The 22,983-nt window shown below is 28.5% G+C and overlaps 3 protein-coding genes and 1 long non-coding RNA gene across 4 annotated transcripts; 2 read left to right on the top strand and 2 right to left on the bottom strand.

Annotated features, from left to right (window-relative positions):
• Positions 1 to 242: 242 nt before the first annotated feature.
• LOC113795494 (elongation factor-like GTPase 1) lies at positions 243 to 22,974 on the bottom strand. The gene is made up of 5 exons (XM_027345678.2): positions 22,741 to 22,974; positions 22,527 to 22,676; positions 19,779 to 22,460; positions 5,023 to 5,207; positions 243 to 715 (listed from the first exon to the last, which is right to left on the bottom strand). The coding sequence occupies exons 1-5, from the start codon at positions 22,835 to 22,837 to the stop codon at positions 527 to 529; spliced, it is 3,303 nt and encodes a 1,100-aa protein (XP_027201479.2). The 5' UTR covers positions 22,838 to 22,974; the 3' UTR covers positions 243 to 526.
• LOC142645258 (uncharacterized) lies at positions 1,723 to 2,287 on the bottom strand. The gene is made up of 2 exons (XR_012846410.1): positions 2,137 to 2,287; positions 1,723 to 2,058 (listed from the first exon to the last, which is right to left on the bottom strand). It is a non-coding gene; the product is annotated as an uncharacterized LOC142645258 (long non-coding RNA).
• aos (protein argos) lies at positions 9,789 to 16,593 on the top strand. The gene is made up of 5 exons (XM_027345689.2): positions 9,789 to 11,022; positions 14,826 to 15,005; positions 15,074 to 15,364; positions 15,931 to 16,175; positions 16,247 to 16,593. Exons 1-5 carry the CDS (start codon positions 10,042 to 10,044, stop codon positions 16,284 to 16,286), a joined length of 1,737 nt encoding a protein of 578 aa, XP_027201490.2. The 5' UTR covers positions 9,789 to 10,041; the 3' UTR covers positions 16,287 to 16,593.
• Positions 18,010 to 19,707, top strand: dsx-c73A (doublesex cognate 73A). The gene is made up of 3 exons (XM_027345682.2): positions 18,010 to 19,046; positions 19,148 to 19,427; positions 19,532 to 19,707. The coding sequence occupies exons 1-3, from the start codon at positions 18,027 to 18,029 to the stop codon at positions 19,636 to 19,638; spliced, it is 1,407 nt and encodes a 468-aa protein (XP_027201483.2). The 5' UTR covers positions 18,010 to 18,026; the 3' UTR covers positions 19,639 to 19,707.
• Positions 22,975 to 22,983: the final 9 nt, after the last annotated feature.

The raw sequence follows: 22,983 nt of genomic DNA, 5'->3' as shown, positions 1-22,983 counted from the left end.
TCGTCATTAATGGATCTAGTGATCTGGTTTTTTTTAAAAAAATTCACTGGTATCTAGGCAAAAATACCATGGAAATTCAATTCATATATTAAACATAATCAATGGTGGTGAAGATATGGAATGAGGGAAATATGGAATGAAGAAAAACCGGATTCAAATCGGAATCGATACCTTGTTGAGCGAAAATATCGATCAATAAATTTGAATTTGAAAAGACATTTTCAAAATAATTTTACAATAAATTTTCAACTTTGTTTGGCCAAAATCGTTTTTCCCCAATTCTTTATTCATATTTTATTCAAATTCAAATACAAAGAAAAAAACAAAAATAAAACAAAACAGACGTCATTCTCATTATAATTAGGATAATGAATATTCAAAAAAAAAAAACAATAACAACAAAAAAATTCATTATAATTATCATTAAATTTGTTAATAAATAATAATTATTTTTGTAATATAAATTATTAAATTCTGTTGTTGTTGTTGTTGTGGGTTGTTGTTGTTGGTGTTTGTTGATTGTTTTTCATTTATTCTTTGTCAATGTACGTTGTTTTTCAGCATGTTCAACAATTTTTTCTTCAACATGTAAACCTTTACGTCTACGTACAGCATTCATATAACGTAATGAACGATTTTCTGTATCAGCTTTTTCACCATAAAGTTTATATTCTTCTTCGGTTGTTGGTGTCCAAAATGGATCAATATCGATTACCTATAAGTGGAAACAGAAAAAAGAGAAAGAAAAAATTGATTATAAAAATTTTCGTTACAAAAAAAAATTCAATTTTGAAAAAATAAAATTCTTGAGTAACCAGAGGGAAATTTTATTTTTATTTTTGAAAAAAAAACCACAAAATCATCATCAGCAACAACAAAATTAAACCCTGAAGCATTTCAATGAAGAAAAAAAAACAGAAGACCGGAACAGGTGTGTCAATCAACAGGTTTCCAATATTGGTCATATTTTATTTTCATATTCATAATCAAACATAGCTGAAGTGTGTGTGTGTGTGTAACCCACTGTGCACTTAAATGAGATAAAATTTTCAATCTCAACAACGACAACGACGACACTAAAATCGATTAACAAACAAAAATCAATATGAAAAAAAAATTTGAGTAAATTAACCACATACATAGTGTAATAATGGTTGGGGCCACACGAACCACACGTGTATGATATTTTCAAGTGGTAAACAAATGAAAAACTAAAAAAAAATTATGCAATGAAAAAAAGCCAGAAAATGGCCAATCCTATCTACAGAAAAAAAAATCCGAATTAAAAACAGAAAGTTGGTACACTGTTAAAAATGGTATGACTTTATAAGTTCATAAAGTGGAAGTGTGGACTTATAAGTTCACATTAGACCAAGTGAACATATAAACTCACTTTAAGGAATTGTGAGCTTATAACTTCACTTTAAGGAATTGTGAGCTTATAAGTCCACACTTCCACTTTATGAACTTATAACTTCACTTTAAGGAATTGTGAGCTTATAACTTCACTTTAAGGAATTGTGAGCTTATAAGTCCACACTTCCACTTTATGAACTTATAACTTCACTTTAAGGAATTGTGAGCTTATAAACTCATACGAGAACGTTGTGAGTTTATAACTTCATACGAGAAAAAATGTGAGGTTTTTAAAATAAAAATAAAAACCCCTATACGCAAGCGTTTTTTTTTTTTTATTAAAAAAATCTTGATGCGCAAGTGAAATTAAATTAAATTATTGAAGTTTTTAATTATTTTTCATTTAAAGATATATTATTAATTATTATAATTATTAAACAAGGCTAATAGAAATTTATCAATAGAAATCGGCTCAGGAACATGAAAAGAGAACCCGACTTGGTTTTCATTGTTCGATCCATCTTTATAGATTATGACCTCGTGATCAAATGGACAAATAAAGTAAATTAGAATCTTTGCATTCATTCGACACTTGTCGGCATTGAAGTTGAGACAGATAGCAATCGAACATCCCCAACATAAATGTCATTCTTTCTCAATCTTAGCTTGATTCGGTGTTATTGTAGGTAGTGATAAAAAATACTTAAAACAAAACCAATGAGATTAGGAAAAACATGGAACAAGTTAGACATAAACAACAATCATATTCAATGAGCAAACCTGATAACCAAACTTTGTAAACGAACCACACTTAACAAAAATAATGAATAACAACTAATCGAACAGTAGTTTAAATAATCAAAACAGAACCCTAACAGCTAATTTCAATTATGAGGGCGCTCGTCGCCTCCACATGAATTCAAAATTTTTCAAAAAATTTTCCAAGTCCAAAAATCCAATTTTTTTTGAGTTTGTAATTTGAAAAAATAAAATAAAATCAAAATTGTGATTTTATAACTTCACTTTAAGGAATTGTGAACTTATAAACTCATACGAAAAACGTTGTGAGTTTGTAATTTGAAAAAATAAAATAAAATCAAAATTGTGATTTTATAACTTCACTTTAAGGAATTGTGAACTTATAAACTCATACGAAAAACGTTGTGAGTTTGTAATTTGAAAAAATAAAATAAAATCCAAAATTGTGATTTTTTAACTTCACTTTAAGGAATTGTGAGCTTATAAACTCATACGAAAAACGTTATGAGTTTATAACTTCATACGAAAAACCATGTGAGTTTATAACTCCATTCATAAAACATTATGAGTTTTTAATTTTAAAAAATAAAATTAAATCCAAAATTAGAATTTTTAAAGTCATACGAAAAACGTTGTGATTTTATAACTCCATACGAAAAACGTTGTGAGTTTATAACTTCATACGAGAAACCATGTGAGATTATAAGTCCATTCGAAAAACATTATGAGTTTTTAATTACAAATAAAATCCAAAATTCGAATTTTTAAACTCATACGAAAAACGTTGTGATTTTATAACTCCATACGAGAAATAATGTGAGTTTATAATTTCATACAAGAAAAATGTGAACTTATAAGTCCACACTTCCACTTTATGAACTTATAAAGTCATACCATTTTTAACAGTGTAGCTAATCGGAAACGAGCCACTAAACAAAACAAAACAAAACAAAATTCAGGTAGTTGAAAAACAAAACAACAGACTAATGACTAACAACAATCAATATATATTAGCCTTATTTTGAAGTTTTTAAAAAAGCAAAAAATTCTTGAAAACATCAGAATTTTAACAAACAAAAAAACTGGGTTTGGTGTGTGTACAACGACGAAATGAATTATGGAAACAAAAAAACCTGGGTAGAGCTCAATGAACAGATTCTGAAAAAACAGCAAAACTTTTTTTTTCTTCCAAATCTTAATAGCAAAAAGACTAGACAGCCAATGTCGATTACAGTGAGGTAATCTAGGTTGTGGCCCGACAATCATTCATTCATTCCTTTCATTAAGGACCCACATACATATAAATGACCAGTGAATAAAATGAAAATGAAATTGACCATAGAATTCACAAGTGAAGACAAATAATGACCGGAAAAATGATTACCACCACACACACTGACATGACACGTGTCGTTTATGATTTTTTATAAAAACTTGAATTTTTAGATTTGAAAATTTCAAGAAAAAATTGGGTGAAAAAATTTGACCAGAGATTCAAGGAATAAATGATGGTATTTTTCATTCACTAAAAAGAAAAAACTTTACGAAAGATTTTTTTTCTATTAATGAATCGTCATGACCCATCATTATCATTATCATCATAAACATCGGTATTAAGTATCAATTACCATCAAAAAACAACATTAATGGATATTTAATAATAATGATGCTTTGCAATTGCCGCATCATTTCACATGTCATCATCATCATGATCATCAGCAAATCTTCTAAATCATTAATCAATTTGAATTCAAAAAAAATACTACTTATACACACGATTAGAATTGTGTGTGTGTGCGTAAAATCTTACGATCATTGATGGAATTTTCTTCTTCTTCTTCTTTCCCTCTCTGTCCCTTCTTTTCATCTTATAGTCGCGGTATTTATCTCTGATTGGAAAATGAAGAGAGAGAGAAGAAAAAAATCAATAGGAATTCAAAAAAAAAAAATGTCCTGATGGTTGTTTTGATGATGAGAAATGTATGAATGAAATTTACAACGATGATTATGATGATGATGATGATGAGAAATTGAATGAATGAAATTTTTCTTCTTCTCTTCGAAAATACTCGATTCATTCATAAAAATTCAGAAGAAAATAAAATGCCGACAAACGTAATTCTTTCGATGGAGGGGAAAAAATGATGAAATAATCTTTTTTTTATTTTTACAAAATAGTCAATCATTTCAGTTCATTCATTTATATATAGTGAATTATCAGGAAAGTTTCTTTTCGAAGGGTGGCCAAAAAAAAAAAAACATTCAAGATGCATTTTCCAAAAGAAAATCCGATCATCATCGATCGAATCAATCATCAAATGGTTATTTTCCATTTACAATGTTCTTAGAAATAATATTATTTTTTTTTTCATTTCATTTTGATGAAGAGAGGCACTTGTTATTCACATAATAATAATAATCACCAACAACATCAACCTTCGATTAAAAAAACATTTTCATCGATTGGTATGCATGGAATTTGAAAAATTCGGATGTTGATGATTACATACATACAAACATACATTGATGATGTTGTTGTCGTAGATGATGATGATGATGATGATGATCGTATTGAATTTCAAATCAACCAATCATTATGAAACAAGATAAAGAAAAAAAAATACACACATAGAGAGAGAGAGAGAGAGAGAGAGAGAGAGAGAGAGAGAGAGAGAGAGAGAGAGAGAGAGAGAGAGAGAGAGAGAGAGAGAGAGAGAGAGAGAGAAAGAGAGAGAGAGAGGAAGATCAATAGAAAAAAAATATCGAAAGAAAATTAATCGATAATCATGATTATTAGTGACGGAAACGTATCAGATTTTTTTTATTTTTCACCCTCTTCTGATAAACGCCTACACAGATATCAAAGATCAAAGATATTGAAGAAAAAAAAAATAGATAAACACTTACCTCCCAATGGCTAAATGTTAATTGTGGTATTGCTTTACCACTAGTCTGTTTACGTATTTCATTAACAAAATTAAAACTTTCAATAACAGGTAATATAGCATTAACGGTAAATATTTGTGATCCTTCCTGTACATCGGCATGTAATATACGGCCATTTCTTCGTCCAATTACAGCATACATTTTACCTTTAAGAAAAAACAAATTTAAATAACACAAAAAAAAACATTAAAAGTTTGTTTTGAAAATAATTTGTTTCAGAAAAGAATACAAGTTGAGAAAGAGAAAAAAACAGCTAATAAATTTTTACAGCAAAAAAAACCACATAACAAATTTTTTTGACTTGAGAAAAATAAGAAAAGAAAAGAAAATTTCATGGTTCCAAAATCAATAAACCAAATGAATTATGTAACCATTTTATGTGTTTTATGTTGTTTCTTCTTCCTTGTTCAACAAACAAACAAACCAAATTTTGGATCAGGAAAGTTTTGAAAATTTATGATTATTACCCAAAAAAAAACTTTTAATTCCAATGACAACAACAAAATGGTTTGATGGTGGGAATCGTTTGAACAATCGAAAAAAAAATTACATAAAAAATGATAATCAAAAATCAATGTAAAAAATGTTTTCTCGTTACACAAAAACTTTCGATTACAGCATATGGTTTGTTTTTTTAAAAAAACATTTGTTGACAATCAATTGGATTCTTTCTTATTTATTTTGGATTTCAAATTTCCAAAATCTCGAATAAAATATTATCGTTTTTTTGCTGTTGGTTGTCAGAGGGACAGCGGCAAAGATTTTCTTTCGGTTTATTAATTTTGTTCAAAAATTTTTTCAAAAAGAATTTCATAACGAAAAAAAAACAACAATATGAATAAGCCGAAAAGAAATTGAAAAAAAATGAACTTTGAACTTTCAATGTGGCTTAGAGTAGAAAAAAAAACATCACGAACGGAACTGAAGAAAAAAACCAAAGGTAGAATTACACACACACACAAACACATGACATTCGAATCATAATGGTGATGATAACCGATAATGATAACGAAACTACAAACCAAAAAAAAATCGACAATGGAATGTAGCACGCGCCATGAATGTCTTATCATCATCATCATCATCATTTTGATCATCTTGATTTGAATCGAAACCGGATGAAATTTTTTTTTTCATTTTGGTTTACATTCTTTAGATAAATGATTTCGTTTTTCGTTCGTGGTCACGATTTTATTTTGTTTGAATAAATTCAAATTTTTCTTTCAACTATAAACAACAATAGTTGAAGAATCCTGTTTACAAACATTCCATTCATCATTGATGATGATGATCTCGATTTCAAAACAAAACAAAAAAATTGAAATGAAAAAAAATTGAAATGAAAATAAACAAATTCAATTTTCAATAATTTTTTTGGCTGAAAATTTTCTTACATAATGTGTGAGTCGTCTTCAGCCAATCAACCAGAAAACAAAATTGAGAATCAAAACTTTCAAAAAAATCCTCAGCTATATTGACCTTGTTCTTTGGTTTTTCTTTGGTCTAAATATCCATGAAATTTCACACAAAAATATTGAAAAAAAACTATAAACGTTTCCTTTTCATTTCCAGAAAAAAAATCACCCAAAACGATCGATCGATCGATCAATCGCGAATGAATGAATGTATTTTATACAAACGAATCGTAACGTAACGTAAAAATTTTTTTGAATGAATGAATGAAACATATAAACATAGACAAACAAAAAAATAACACAAATAAACATTATTTGAATCTAAACATCCATATAATGTCTACAATAAAGTTTTTTTTCAAAGATCTAGATTTCCAATGTCAACCGTCATTTATCATTGCTGTTTTTGATGATGGTTTGAAAAAAAAGAGAATCATAAAGAAGGCTACGAAAATAAAACAAATATTTTAAAGTTTTTTGTTTGTCTGAAAATTTTTTTAAACAAACCAAAAATAAAAAAAATCAATCAGATTCAATGATAAACAAAGCGAAAATATAAAATAACAACAACAACTATGCCGGCGGAAACCAGAATGGTAATTATCATTATTATTATTATATTTACTCAAAAAGAAAGAAAAGAAAATTCACAAAAAAGAAAAAACTTAAAAATCAAAGAATAAAAAAATGTTAAGATCTGAGAGAAAGAGAAAAAAGAATGGGTTTATTTCAGGCCAAGTCAACAATAATGATAATAATAATAAAAACTTGCGAAATTCGGGTTAGAATTTTATTACACTATGTGTATATTGAAGAAAAATTAACATTTTTCACTTCAAATGTCCAAATGGATCCGATTCATGGCGGTATTTGTTTTTTTTTCGTTTTTTAGTTTGGATGGATTTTAGTTATCGTTAACGATATATTTCATGTTTCTTTTTTTTTGGTTGATTATGATGACGACAAGTCGTCATCATCGTCGTAATCATTATCATAATCATTGTTGTTGTTGTTGTCGGCAAAAGCTAAAAAGAAATGACATAAACAAAAAAGACGAAAAAAAAACCTAAACTAAACTAACCAAGAATCGATTGAGAATAGAAGAGAAAAGTGACAATTCTTTGTCCCATTTTTCAGTTGATCATATAAGAATCAATCAAAACAAAGAGATATTCAATGGATCATCAAAGAAATCAATCTGATGATGATCTTACAAACGAAAATGACATTCGTATAAATAACAAAAAAAATGGTCGATGACAACAACGAAACAAAACAAGAAAAATAAAATGTATCGAAGCGGAACTCCAAGTGCAATATTGTTTTTGTTTTGTTGTCTATCTATCTTAGTTTGATGAATGATAATTGCTACACTGAAAAGACACTTGAAAGCGAAAAAATTTTCCCATAGTTTTTTTTCAAGCAAAAAAAAAATATGGATGGATGAATGAATGAATGAATGGATCATTTGATGTTATTTTTTTTCATTTTCCTTGTGTGTGTATACACAGAAGACAATGTGTTTGTTGATTCACCCAAATTGGTATATTGGGTTTGTTTGGTGAGAAAAGTCAAATAATTTCTGGATGTCTTCAACAATCCAAACACACACACACACACAGGACAAATTGGTTTTTACTTCCTGTCGTTGTCATCATCCAAAAAAATGATTCGTTTTCTTCTCTTTCGAAAAAAAACAATCAAGATATTTTCAATTAAAAAAACCCTCAAATTAATCAAATTCAGAGGCAGATGTATTTTTTTCCATTTTTTCCCTTGTTTGATCCATAAATATCTTTGATGGTCTATATGGTGGTCGATCTTTGGCGTTGATAAAATCAACAAAGTTTTAGATTAGATTTTTCTTCAACAAAAAAAAAAAAAAATAAGAAAATCTGATAAACAAACAAACAAACAGAAAATTGGATTACATAAATTTTTTTTTGCCATTTGACATAACCTAAAACTCAAACCAGATGTATGATGATCTAATCAACGACAAAACATTTGAATGTAAAGATTTGTTTGTCAACACACAAACACACACATATCGCGTACCGATAACCAAACAAGGTCATGACCGGTATGACACAAATACTACGCCCACAGGTCATTTTTTTTAAATAAACAAAAAAGGGAAAAAACGAAAATGAATTTTGAATATTTTCAACCGAACACAATCGATATCGATATTTATCATCGAAGAAGAAAAAAAATGATAAAAGAATTTTCAACAACAAAAAAAAAAAAGAAAAAAAAGATTCGCCCTTTTAAGAATGATCAACAAAGACATCATCCTGATCATTCAATTGAATTGAATTGGATTCCTGTTGATAGGCTATATGATCGACCAAAACCCAAAGAAAAATGAAAATGATTCTTTCTTTCGTTGATCATCATCATCATCATTCATACTTCTGACCTTTTTTGTTCATTCATTCAATCAAATGTTCATATTTTTTTTATTATCTATTTCAATTCAATTGATTGAATGAATGTTTTTTCTCGCTGGCTGGTTGTGTGGGAGAGACAAGAGATATATTTTACGTTTGAATGAATGAAATCAAAAAGAAAAAGGTCAAAGTTCATCATCATCATCTAATATACGATGAACAACATCATCATCTTTGAATCGTAATTTTTCTTTTGTGATGAATGAATTTCGTAAGAAAACGAAACCGAAATTTTACAAAAGAGAGTGGGAGAGAGAGAGAGAGAGAGAGAGAGAGAGAGAGAGAGAGAGAGAGAGAGAGAGAGAGAGAGAGAGAAGAAAAAAATTGAAAGGAAGTAAGTAATTAGGTAGGTCAGCCATCGATGATGATGATGATGATGATCGACAATTTGAAAGAAAATCGAATCCAAATTTGAAACAAAACACGGAAAAGTTTTTTGTAAAGAAAATTTATCCAACAAAAATTAACGAAAAGAAAATTTCCCGAAAACATTGATCACATTCAAATCAATCGGAAATCATTTATTACAAAAATCAATACAAATTTTTTCTTTTCTCACTAATATTATCCTAATTTTCTTTTTACATTCATTCATTTATTGATATTAAAGTTTTTCAAAATTTTCATTATTTACGTACAAAACACACACGCAGACATATAAGGAGATAAAAATAGGAGGTGCCTAATCATCATCATGAACAAGCAACATGTGTTCCATTCATTCATATTTTTTTTCATTGATGATGATCATCATCATAGTCGATCGTTGTTGTATTTTTTTTTATTTTCTTACATTCAATGGTCGTGGCTAAAAATTTTATTTAGGGAAAATTGTTACGAACATAGAAATTTATGGAGAATAAACGATGGCCATGATCGGTGTTGGTGTTGGTGGTGATTTTATTTCAATGAAAAGATTCAACTTCATTTCATTTCATTACATTCAGTCAATTGGTCATAGTCGATCATAGAGTTTTTAGAATGAAATTTTTATGAATGAAAATTTTTTCTGAATGTTTTCTGTTCTTCTGTGTTCATTTTTTCCGAATTGAATTTTATGAATGAAATTTTTTTTTCTTCCATCTTTGAACATCAATTAACCAATAACCGAAATGGAATCGGAAACAACAAAAATGTCATTATTATCAACAACAACAACAAATATCGATGATGATCAACAACAATTAATTTATCAATTACATATCAAATCAGATCAAATTATCGATACCGACGATATACAAAGGACAACAGCAGCCGAAGCATCCGATAATAATCAACAAAATTTTTTCAATTTTAAAATATTACGTGATATGATTAAAATGATGATGATGACGACGAAGAATAATTTTAATCAACAGTGCAAACAACAACAACAACAACAACAATCATCATCAACGACAACAACAACGACAACAACTACAAATAAATTTAATTTTGTTATAATTATATCAATAATATCGATTATAATTTTATTAATTATATCAATGTGTTCAACAAATGTTTATTGTATGGCTCAATATAATAATTATCATAATGATCATAATGATCATAATGATCAACAACAACAACAACAACAACATAATCATCGTCATCATCATCATAATCATCATCAACAACAACAACAACAACAACAAAATCAATCAAATAATCTAATTACAATTGTACAGCAATTAAAATTATTAACAAATCCATTAATTTATAATCGATTAAAACAACAACAAAAACAACAACAAAACAGTCATCAATATTATCGATTTCCATTACAAACAACAACAATAAATAAAAATCAAAATGAACAAAATGAAACAATAAAAAATTTTGAATCAAATCAATCATTTCCACAATTATTATTACAACAAATGATTCGACAAAAAATGAATTCAATCAGACAACGACGAAGGCATCGTCATACATATTATGATCATCATCATTCGATGGTTGATAATAAAGAATCAAATCGAAAAAAATCATCAAAAAATGGTCAACATGGACGTATGGCAAGATTAATCGATCAACAATCAACAACAACAACAACGACAACGAATAATAATAATGAAAGTGTTCAAGCAAAAATTATCTATGAATTAGATTGGGTAAGTGTATCGAATCTTAAAAAACAAAAACAAAAAACATCCATAATATCAGTGAATGAACAACAACAAAAAAAAGCAACTAAGAATGAATGAACGGGAAAAAAAGCGCGCCAAAATTTCCAACCTTGTTGTTCTTTAGTTTAAGAATTTTACTGTAAACAAGCAAAAATACATGGGAAAAAAATTGATAGCAAACATTCATTGAAAACTTATCGTCTAAGAAAGAAATAGGAGAAAGTAAGTGAGAGAGAGAGAGAGAGAGAGAGAGAGAGAGAGAGAGCGAGAAAAAAAACCGCTATTTTCTTGAATAACGAATGAAAATAGCCATTGGTCAGTGTGTATAACTTAGACAAATACATACATACACACACAGTAAACACACACGTGTTTTATTTAAGGGAAAATTTTGTTGAAACATTAAAATGGACTTCAAACCAAAATTATAACATATGGCGACCAGCATGTTCAAACGATTTTTATAATCGAAAAAAAAACAAGTGTTCATCGACTATACCAGAAGAACCAGTGATAGAAAGAGAAGAAGAAAAAAACACCACAAGGTGTTCATTTTCTTCAAAATTTAAGTTTTGGCTTCAAAGAAAATGAAAGACCCTACCATTCTAAAAGAAGCACAGGACCAAGATCAATTAGGTCAAAGAACAACCAAAGAAAAAAATAATGATTTCAAATAATAATAAAAAAACGATAATGACAGGTGGCCCAGGTTTGAATTTTCTAATTCACAATGAATTTTTTATTTCAAAAAATTTTGATTTCGATGTTTTATTTTTGTAGTCGAAAATCAGAAGATAAATTTTAAAGTTTTTCAACAACAACAACAACAAAAAAAATTACCATTCACCCTACTCTATTTAAAAACAAATTGTCTCCCATCGATCGAACGATCGATAGATGATCATCATCATCATAATCATCAATGATAATGATGATGGGTGGTGGTAGTTTATTCCAAGAAAAAAAAGTAAGAAAATGAAAATCTTTAGATTTTCATTTTCTTTTGAACACACAGTCTATCGGTAAGGAGTGTTTAAGTGTATAAGGCTAACCTTATGTCATTTACAATTGCAAAATGCAAATTTAGCCATTCATTCGTTCATTCATTCAATCATAATGTGATTTCCAAGAAAATTTGAATAAGAAAATCTTTTCTTCTCGGTGATTTAGTATATATCATAGAGGGGCTATGGAAGACGAGAGAAAAAACCAATAAAATAACCTGAAAGGTAGAATCATCTTTGGTTTTGCTTCTTGGTCCAATATCACCGCCAATAACCCGTGCACAGTTTACACGTGCTCGAGAAATGGAAAAAAAAATCTCTCACGGTCATAATAAGAAGGTCTCGGTGGCTGCAGCCGCCCATTCATTTAACCAAAAAAATCTTTTGATTCAAAATTTTCTTCCTAATATTCCCGATTGATTGGTTTTTTTCTTTTTTTTTCTGGTAAAAATAACAAATTTTAAAAACTTACAAAATTCTGAATCAATCATCATCATCATTTCACGATAATGAAGAAAAACAAGATTTGACTTTTTGACTTATTTTTTGCTAAAAGGAAAAAGTAAATAAGAAATAGTCAGTCAAAGAACAACAAAATAATAATGATAATAATAATAAAAAAAAACCAAGCCAGACAAGACAAAAGTCGAGACAAAAAATGATTGAATATTCGGTGTGTCACCATATATATCGACCTTCGACACATTTTAAGTGAAGAAAAAAAAAGGTAAAAAGTATACTAATAAATTTTCCAATGACGACGCGTCATTATTATTATTATTATCATCAAATAATAACCAAAAAAGACCATAGTCGTAATAGCCGCGTCGTCTAGCATACGATCGATGATTATTGATTGAATCAATGATAAAAAAAAAGGGTTTCATTCAGAAAAAAACAAACACCATATATATCCGATTTTTGACTTTTAAAAATTTAAATTTAAAATAAGATTTGTATAACTTCAGGCAGGTAGGCTATTTTCATTGAAACCAAACGAAAACTATTGACTAAACTATCTTGTTTGTTGAATAATAAATGGGGAGAGAAAATGAGTGAAAAAAAATTTTCCAAAAAATGATAAATCGATCACAAAAATCTATAGATATCAATCATCATTTGATTGATATATGATTATAAGTGAAAAAATACAAACAGCTGCACAGGATTCGTTCATTCGGAAAAAAATATATCCGAATCATTCTATAAAATGATTCTATTTAGATCAGTGAAGAGAAGAAAAAAATCAATGATACAACAACAATTCATCAACATCGATCATTTCCATTTGATTTGAATTGTTCTTTTTCCATTTGAAATTTATTGTGAAAAACACAGGAAACATCATAATCATCATCATCATCATCAATAAACGATGTAATCAATCAATTTTTTTGTTTTGTTTCGTTGGTTGTTCAAATCGATAAATGTCATTCAATTTTAAAAAATGTTTTTTTTTAAGAAAAAGAAACCAAAATCAAAGCAATTTTCAATGGAAAAACTTTTGTATTCAAAAGGTTCAAAGGTCAAATGTAATAATAACACACAAACAAACAAAAAAGTTTTCCCACAATCAGCCAAGATACTGAAAAAAGAAAAAGAAAATAAGTATGACAGGTGTGTGTTGCACGTACCAAAAAAACATGTACCCAATTTATCTATGTCATCATCATTTATAAACACGTATTATTTACACCTGGCTTGGTTTATCAATCAATATTAAATGATAAATACAAGAATCAAATCAAATCAATCAATCAATAACTAACAGTGAAAAAAAACTAGAACAAAATCCTGATTACAACAATCATCATAATGACCATAAATAGAATGGAAGACAGGTGTTCGGCTACAGTAGTAGTTAGTTGTTTTAAGTAATTTCCATTCTTCTTTCCTCTCGTTTTGTTGTTGTTGTTGTTGTACTAATTAGATCAACAACAAGATTAATAATTTTTTTTTGGAAAACAAAACAATTGTCATATACTAAAGTCGAAATAGACCGATTATCTAATAATTAATCATTCAATCAATGGTTTTCTTGACAACAACAACAACAAAAAAAAAATGAGAACGCCTACGCTTTTAATCAAATAAACAGTTTTATACAAATTAGACAACAAAAAAAAACTTAAAACATCATTCAAGAAAGTGAAAAGTTTTTTTGCATTGCTTTGCTTTTCTTAAATCACTAAAATAAACAAATTGTAAAAATTTCCTTAATTGGTCGCCAATCATCAAAGATCCAACAACAAAGTTTTTTTCGTTTGTCCATCATTGATGGCGTTATATGATGATATATGACCATAGAAAGAAGCAAAAAAAACTATTGAATGAACTTTTTTTTTCCTACAAATTTCCTGTTACAATTCATGTAAAAACGCGCGCCTACAAATGAAATTTTAGAGTGAGAATAACGACAACAACGAAAAAAAAAACGGTATTCATTCAAGAGATAAATTTTGGAAAAGAAATCTTTGGAAACGAAAACGATCCAAATAAAGTCTTTAAAGTCAGATCTAATCGGATGTGTGTGTGTGTGTTGCCGGCACGTTCCAAAACGAAGAAACAAAAAAAACAAGCAATAAATGTTGTTTGAAAGAAAATCTTCAATCACATCCTACACACAGACACAAACACACTCAAAAAAAAAGAATACTTGCATTTTTATATTTGGTCAACAAGAACCTACACACAAATTGAGTAAATGAACATATACTATTCTGATATATAGTAAACACGTGCAAAATTTGATTTTTTTAAATGTATTTTTTTCAAAATGTTTAGATGAAAACTGATAATGATCTGCCTGAATGTGAATTGAATCAAGTTTGTAATAAAATCGATACATATTCAACACCATGGATACAGAAATCATGTCGTTGTCGACGTGAACAATCACCATGTTCATTATCATTAAATCCAAATGATGGTTATACGATAATTGAAAAAAATAAACAATATAAAGTATGTATCATTTTGTTGTTGTTGTTAATGTTATTTGTAAAGCCAAATTTTTTATTTTCTAAATTTAGCTATGTGAACCAATTGTTACAAAAAAATTACCAACATGTCGTTATTTTCGTGATATAACATGGACAATAACTACAACTATTTCGACCAGATCATCATCATCATCATCGTCGGTAAAAGAACCGGAACATCAACAAGAATCAACATATCATCATAATGAAAATATAACTAAACAAGAAATAAAATGTCTTTGTCCAACAAATAGTGAAGCATATATTTTAAAACATCATGTTTATAAAATGGCTAATGGTGAATTAGGTTATCGTTATTATTTTGCTTGTTCACCTGAAACGGTAAGTTTTGTTTTGTTTTGTTTGTTTATCTGTATATATCTGCAAAAGACAAAATAGACAAATCACACGTGTTAGTTTTATTTGTTGCTGAGGTGTGTATGGCGATTGTCAGTATTTTTAAGTACATAATGTATTAACCATATGGTAATGTCCAATAAGAAAAAAAAAGTGTAAACACACCTGGTTGGAGAAAAAAAAATGTTTAATTTTGGAATTATGAAAACAGTGAGAAAAAAAACAACAAGAATTTGACCTCACCTTTTTTTTCTCTCTCTCCGGTTACTTTATATCTGACGTAACTGAACAGACAAAACAAAATTCAAATCAGAAAAAAAAGTATTGAGAATATAACCAAACATGTAAATCTATTCGGTAAACAAACAAACACACACACACACCGGTATGCATGAAAATGGCGGGAAAAATGTTTTTTTTGGCAGAAAAACTTCTTCCATAACGTAATAAAATAGTGAAGAATTTTATCCGAATGGATTAATTTTTTGTTTGTTTGTTAAATAATAATGTTTTTTCTTGCTTTTACGTTTTTCATTTTGTTGTTATTTTAGAAATTACGTTGTAAACGTAAAGAACCATGTCGTTTATTTACAATACGTAAAGGAATAAAATCATCAGTTGAATCGGTTACAATGAATACATTATGTCAATGTTCGAATGGTTTTGAATGTCCAAATAATCATCGACAAACAATATCATCATCAATAATGATTGGTACAAATTATCCAATTGATAATATTCGTACATATAGTGGTTATTGTTATCCAATCAATGATTCTATCATTCAAAATGATTGGTATGTATTTTTTACAAATGAAATTTTTTCTTTAAAAAATTCTAATCAAATTTTTACTTATTTCATTTCAGGAATGATGATGATAATAATAATAATAATGATTCAAGCTGATCATATCGCTAAGGAAAATCAATAATAACAACAAACATTGCAATAATGATGATTAAAACGAAAAAAAAACAAAAAAATTGAATCAAAAAAACAATTGGATGAACCAAACACACAAAAAACAAAATATCAATTCTGAACCTGTTATTTCTTATTTCTTATTATTATTATTATTATTTTCTTGCTATTCTAATTAATTAATTAATTAATTTTTATGTAAATTGATTAATTAATTAATTTCTGTTATTAATTTATGAGAAAAATTTTTGTAACTTTTTTTTAAAAAAAATAAAAAAACTGGAAAAAAATATACGAATCATTGAACGCCATCTGGTTTGATCGCAAGGAATTATAATTTTTCAAAAAAAACAAAAACATCAAATTGAATGTCAAGGTAATTTTTTTTTTCTGGCCAATCAAGGGTGATTGGGGGGGGGAAGAAAAGATTAATTTTTTTGTTTTCTCGGACAAATAATAATCATCAAGATGATTATAATAATGGGAATCTAGGTCGAAATGATATGTTTTTTTTCCACCATTCTCATCATCATCATCAATGAATCAAAGATTTACCATTTTCATTATTCTCATCATAATCATACAATGTTGATTGTAATCATCATGTGAATATATATTTTCATTCTGTCAAAAAAAACATTATAATTTTCAATGAAAGGATGGATTTAGAAGAATGGGGAAGAAAAATCTTTCAATGATGATAATTTGCCATTGTTAAATTTTTTGATCATCATTCAGGAAAATAATAATGGCAATAAATAATAATGACAAATAAGAATGGGAAAAAAAAGAAAAGTCTATAGAAGAGAAATTTGTGGATATAGACCAATGATTATATGTGTGTGTGTGTGTGTGTAAATAGCCGAATCGAATAACCGAATAACAAACATAATTATCCGGATATATTAATATCATCATCAACATCAACATCAACGAAATCATGATAATTTTGTTCGAAGAACAAGAAATTCTAGTAGCTAAAAATAATGATGAGATTTTCTTTTTTTTATTGAGAGATTTATAAATGGCTGTGGAAAAGAAAAAATCTTGGTCATTTTCTCTCGGTCAAAAATGATTGTCGATGATGATGATGATGATTAGGATGGTGGTCGTGGCGGTGGGTGAAATGTATATGATACCGTTATTATCATTATCAACATCATCATCATTAAACATAGCCAACATTATCATTAATTTTAACTTCAAATTTATTTTTTTTGTCGATGAGAAAACCAGATTTCGGTGAGATTGAAGAAAAAGAAAAAGAGATGTAAAATTAATGTTGAAAAAAAAAACAAAAATGTTAAACAGGCGGTCAGCGAAAAAATGAATGAATGTTAATTCAATGAACATCGGTTGTCCCAAAGAGAATATTATTTCTTGTTTGTCAACAAATAAAAAAATTTTCTTTTTCTTATTACCCAAATGATGGTACAAGGTCACCATATAAATTTGACATTGATATCATTCTCAACTAATGAACACCTGTGTTTTAGTTCTTGTTCGACAACAGCAACGATACCGAAGGATTGCTATAAATAAACCTTGTCCTGTATTGGAAGAAAAGTAAAGTAAAAAAAAGAAAATACATTTTTGTTTTACACATCGTGAACATCGTAAATGTATTTTCGTAAACATCAACATTTTGCTTTTTGAACATTTGTTAGTTTGTTGTTATATCGTTAAAATCATAAATAAAAATTAACCATCATTATCATCATAATCATGAAGAATCGAATAAGAATTTGTTCGAATAAGAAAAATATTTGGACCATACTATCGATTATATCGATTATTGCTATCGATAATGTAGCCGGAAAAACATTTTTTTCGAATGGTTTGATTAAACGTAATGATATTCATGCATTAGGATCATCATCTGGAATGTCAAGACGAATGAAAACATTTTTAACAACATTATTTGATCGTGCTATTGAAATGAATAATCAACAACAACAACATCAAGAACAACAGATAAATCGTTATGGAAAATGGAATGAATTTATTGAAGAACAAAATCTAAAACAACAACAACAACATTCATCATTATCATCAACAACAGCTATTCGAGGTCAAACTTCGATTCCATTAACAACATTAACAGTGATTCCATTATCATCATCATCAACATCAATAAATCAAAGTGTTATCGATGAAACAAATGATCCTAATTCACCATATTATATTTCAATGATTAGTAGTAATATTAGTGGTAGTTTTAATCGTTCAAATATTCAAAAAAATTCATCAACATTACAATCATCATCATCATCATCATCATCATCATCACATTCAAATGGTTTCATAACAAAATTATTTAATTATGCATTTTCAACAACAGCACCATCACGTATAATGCTTACAACAAAACGTCCATTAATAACATTTATAAATGTAACAAATCTTGATGAAATGGATTATGAAAAACAAGAATCATCATCATCACCATATATATCATCAAAAATGAATCAATTATCTGAAACATATCAATTATCATTATTGAATAGTGCTGATCCACATTCATCAATGTTACAACAACAACAACAACAACAACAACAACAGCAATCAAAAAAACGTTTACCCGAATGTGCAACACAACAAGTTTGTTCAGCACATTATGTTAAATCTAATCATACACAACGTCTTTGTGATTGTTCAAGAGATTCAAATTTTAATTGTGATGAACAATTAAATGAATTAAATGAAGATCATATTATTGATCTATCTAGAAAACAAGAATTTAAGGTAATTTCAAAATTCTTAAATACTTTTCATATTTCTCATACTTTCATTATTCAACTTCTTTATCCCAAAAAAAAATCGATTGATCAATCGATTATTGATAGACAAAACGTAATAGTTTAGAAGCATATACACAAGTAAAATTATGTGAAAATCTACATAATTTAAAACCATGTAAAACACCAACCGATTGGACAATAATGGCATTACAATCAGAACGTACTGGTAAAGCACATTTTGTTGTTGTTTGTAAATGTCCGGATTCGGCATCATTTGAAGGACCATTTACACATAAACATCCACCATATGCAAGATTTCCTGGTATTCGTGTATATGGTATGCTTTGTAATCAAGGTATACGAAAATCTAAACATAATCCTAAAGGTATTTATTACTATTCTTTTTTTAAATTGATAATTTCATTCATTTTTTGAAAAAATTATTTTCTTTTTCCAACCAAAACCAAATAATAATAATGATAAAAAAAGTTGCATTAGAAATTGATCTAGAAAAAGGTGGTAATGAATTTCCTGAATTTCCATGGGAATTAGCCTATGCTGTCATCAATTCAACAGCTACACAAGGATTTTGGTAAAATTTATCCAAAAATTTATCATGTGTGTGTGTGTAAATAAAAATCAACCCGATTAACTTATTCTCTTATACTTATATAAAACATATAATCATTATTTTCGAAAAATAAAACAAATAAAATTTAAAAAAAATTGAACCTACCCAAAGCATCGCTATCGATCTGTATGATACAGGAAAACATAGCAGCCATAAGACGTTGTGGTTGTGATTGAAATGCACGACGACAAATTTCTTTTACTGTTGACATTATCTGACCACTAATTGGACCGAATGGATCAATCATTGTTGTTTCATTATCATTATCATCCAAAGATTCAAGCGATTTCCATTCTTCAACAATAAAACAAACACCCATCATTGGTTCATCACATAATGGACCAGATTGTGTACATAATTGAAAACCATTGATAAAACTATCTTCATAGGTATAACGATTATCATTCGATGATTCTTCACGTTGTTGTTGTTGTTGTTGCAAAGATTTTGATGGAAAACATTGTTTATGATTAAAATCTTTTAAACAATTAATCAATAGATTTGATCCATAAAATTTTGGTCCCAATGACCATATCCGATCAATTGTATCAGTTGGCCAACCACCAGCATCATTAAATTGTTGTTCAAGTTTTTTACGTAATTCATTCATTGCTTCACATAAATCAGTCGTAAATATTTCATTCGAATCCATATACGAAGTATTTGTATTGGTCAGAACATTTTTTCGTTGAAATTGCATCATTTGAATCAATATATCACGTGATTTTTCAAGTGTTTCAACAACCGTTTCAGGCAATGGCTTTGCACGTACTCGAAATAAAAATTTTTTATTCGGTGTCATTTGTTCGATAATTTTGGAAGATTTTTTACTAACATTATTTGCTGTTGTTGTTGCTGCTGCTGAAGATGAAGATGATGACGATGTTACAGATGTTATCAATGTTTTCTGATCGGAAAGTGCTTCATTAAGTGTATCCACTTTAGGTGGTTCGATTATTGTCTCACGGAATGGTACAATCGGATCGGATATATTGAATTCAATATCTTCACCAAGAAAATTAACTAAATCAACTATACATCGTTCAAGATGTACTTCACCGGTAGTAATAATAACATGTTCACCAGTTTCCTGTATTTTAACATCAACACAAGGATCAGATTGATTTAACATTCTTAATGCTTGTGTTAATTTAGATAAATCCCATGGATTTTTTGGCTCAACAGCTACACGTAATATTGGAATACTTTTGGAAATATCATCAGTAAATGATGGACAATAAATAGTTGATGATAATGTTGCAGATTTTATAACATGTGATTGTAGATTTCCGATACCACAAATATGACCAGCATGAACTTCATCCACCGATTCTAGATCACGACCCATTAGTAAATATAATTCTTTTATCTGTACTTTTGTCACATGTTGATCAAAACGAAGATTTGATAATGTTAATTCACAACGATCAATTTCTTCAATCATTTCTTCTGTAATAAGAGATGGATCATGTTTTGGTCCTAAAACATATACGTAATCATTTCGTCTTAATGTTCCGCTAAATATTCGGGCAAAACCAATAAATGTTATCTTTTCTTTTTCTTCATCGATATTTTCAATCTGGTTCTGTTCTTCTTTATGTTCCGATTTTTCCTCTTCACGTTTCATTTTCATTTCTTCACGACGTTTTATAATCTCTTCATGTGTTAATGGTTTGATACGAAATTGTGGCAGTGATTCTTTTGGATAGGAAAACATTTTCGTTACATATGCTATTAATGGTACATTATCTTCGGGCGATTGTTGTGGACGACATTCTAAAAATGCTTGTTTTAACATTTGTGTTTGCAATGGTAAACTATCAAAACGTCGTGTTTGATTAGCGGTGATAAAACGTTCGACTCGTTCTTCATTAATATCACAAGGTGCCGGTACAATATCACAGACAATTCGTAATAATGAACGTGATAATGGTATCCATTGATTGAATAATAACATTAATGCTTGACGATGATCAGAACGATCAACATCACGTGTTTCCAGTGTAACACCTAATGATAGTGCCATTTTAATCATTTCCAATTTATCATGTTCAATCAGAAATTTTTCATAAATTTTTGATAAATTTTCCAATACAAATGTAACAAATAATGGTTTTTTGGCTTTAGATTGTGCACCTTTCTGAATACGTTTTTCTCGAGCATTTAGATAATAATCACCCCACAATGTTTTGGTTAATGCATTAACACTGAAACCTAATTTTGATGATAATATTCGAGCAAAATCGGCAATAGTAAAACCCCAACCATCAATGGCACTGGCAAATAAAACGTTTCCATTTTCTGGTGAAAAATATACACCCGAATCATCAATATCATCTAGACCAGAAGACCAATCATAAAATATCTTTTTCTTTGATATTTGCTTCTCTGTTGTCGCCGTCATTGTAGCTGATTGATCAGATGATTTTTGTTGCTCATCAAAATTGGCATTCATTTTGGCCAACACTTCGGATGCAAACAGCTCTCCAACGAATGCATTCACTTGTTCCAATGTTTGTGTGAGCTGTATATGAATATCTAATGATGATAGCTTTTTTTCAACAAACAGGCGATCTATTTTATTCAGGACAAGAATAGGACGTACACGAGCTAACCATGCTTGTTGTAATGCAGCACGTGTTTGAGCACAAACACCTTCAATAACATCGACGATAATAATACAACCATCACATATTCTTAATGCAGTGGAAACTTCACCGAAAAAATCCACATGACCCGGACTATCAATAACATTTATCAAATGATTTTTAGCATCAGAAGGCATATCTATTCAAATAATGATAATATTTAATACGGAAAAAAATTCAATGAAATATAAAATATAAAAATTACATTTATAAACAAGCGAAATTGATGAACTTTTCATTGTGATGCCACGTTGTTGTTCATCTGGCCGTGAATCCATATAACGTAATTTTCCGGCCATACGTTGTGATATGATATGATTACTGGCCAATAAACAATCGACCAATGTAGTTTTTCCTATTTCATACAAAAATTGAATATAGAATTCAAACATAAAAACTAAATCTTCAATAATAATTACCATGATCAACATGAGCTAAAACACAAATATTTCGAACATGTGAACAATTTGATTGCTGTTTTTTCTGTACAATTTCCGAACATGAATTTGAATCCATCAATAATTAATAGAATGACTAAATAAAATACCAAAATAGTCAATAACAAAACAAAAATTCAATTGATTTGGTTATGAAAAAAAAAGTTTTTTATTAATTGCAAATTGTTGCTTGAAAAAAAAATTGACAAGACATGCATGTCTGTA

This window comes from Dermatophagoides pteronyssinus, unplaced genomic scaffold (genome assembly GCF_027571235.1).
Source record: "Dermatophagoides pteronyssinus isolate colony J.1.1.1.1 unplaced genomic scaffold, Derpt_VIB-CSIC_2022.12 sq0008, whole genome shotgun sequence".
Classification (NCBI taxonomy): Eukaryota; Metazoa; Arthropoda; class Arachnida; order Sarcoptiformes; family Pyroglyphidae; genus Dermatophagoides; species Dermatophagoides pteronyssinus.
This window is presented reverse-complemented; position numbering and strand designations above follow the sequence as displayed.

Excerpts from the sequence above, each read along its gene's own strand:
- aos (XM_027345689.2), top strand. The coding sequence starts at position 10,042 with ATGGAATCGGAAACAACAAAAATGTCATTATTATCAACAACAACAACA. Across the intron at positions 11,023-14,825 it reads TTATCTATGAATTAGATTGG|ATGAAAACTGATAATGATCT; the intron begins GTAAGTGTATCG and ends CAAAATGTTTAG. Across the intron at positions 16,176-16,246 it reads TCTATCATTCAAAATGATTG|GAATGATGATGATAATAATA; the intron begins GTATGTATTTTT and ends ATTTCATTTCAG.
- dsx-c73A (XM_027345682.2), top strand. The coding sequence starts at position 18,027 with ATGAAGAATCGAATAAGAATTTGTTCGAATAAGAAAAATATTTGGACC. Across the intron at positions 19,047-19,147 it reads CTAGAAAACAAGAATTTAAG|ACAAAACGTAATAGTTTAGA; the intron begins GTAATTTCAAAA and ends GATTATTGATAG. Across the intron at positions 19,428-19,531 it reads ATCTAAACATAATCCTAAAG|TTGCATTAGAAATTGATCTA; the intron begins GTATTTATTACT and ends TGATAAAAAAAG.
- LOC113795494 (XM_027345678.2), bottom strand. The coding sequence starts at position 22,837 with ATGGATTCAAATTCATGTTCGGAAATTGTACAGAAAAAACAGCAATCA. Across the intron at positions 22,677-22,740 it reads TTTAGCTCATGTTGATCATG|GAAAAACTACATTGGTCGAT; the intron begins GTAATTATTATT and ends TGTATGAAATAG. Across the intron at positions 22,461-22,526 it reads AATTTCGCTTGTTTATAAAT|ATATGCCTTCTGATGCTAAA; the intron begins GTAATTTTTATA and ends TTATTTGAATAG.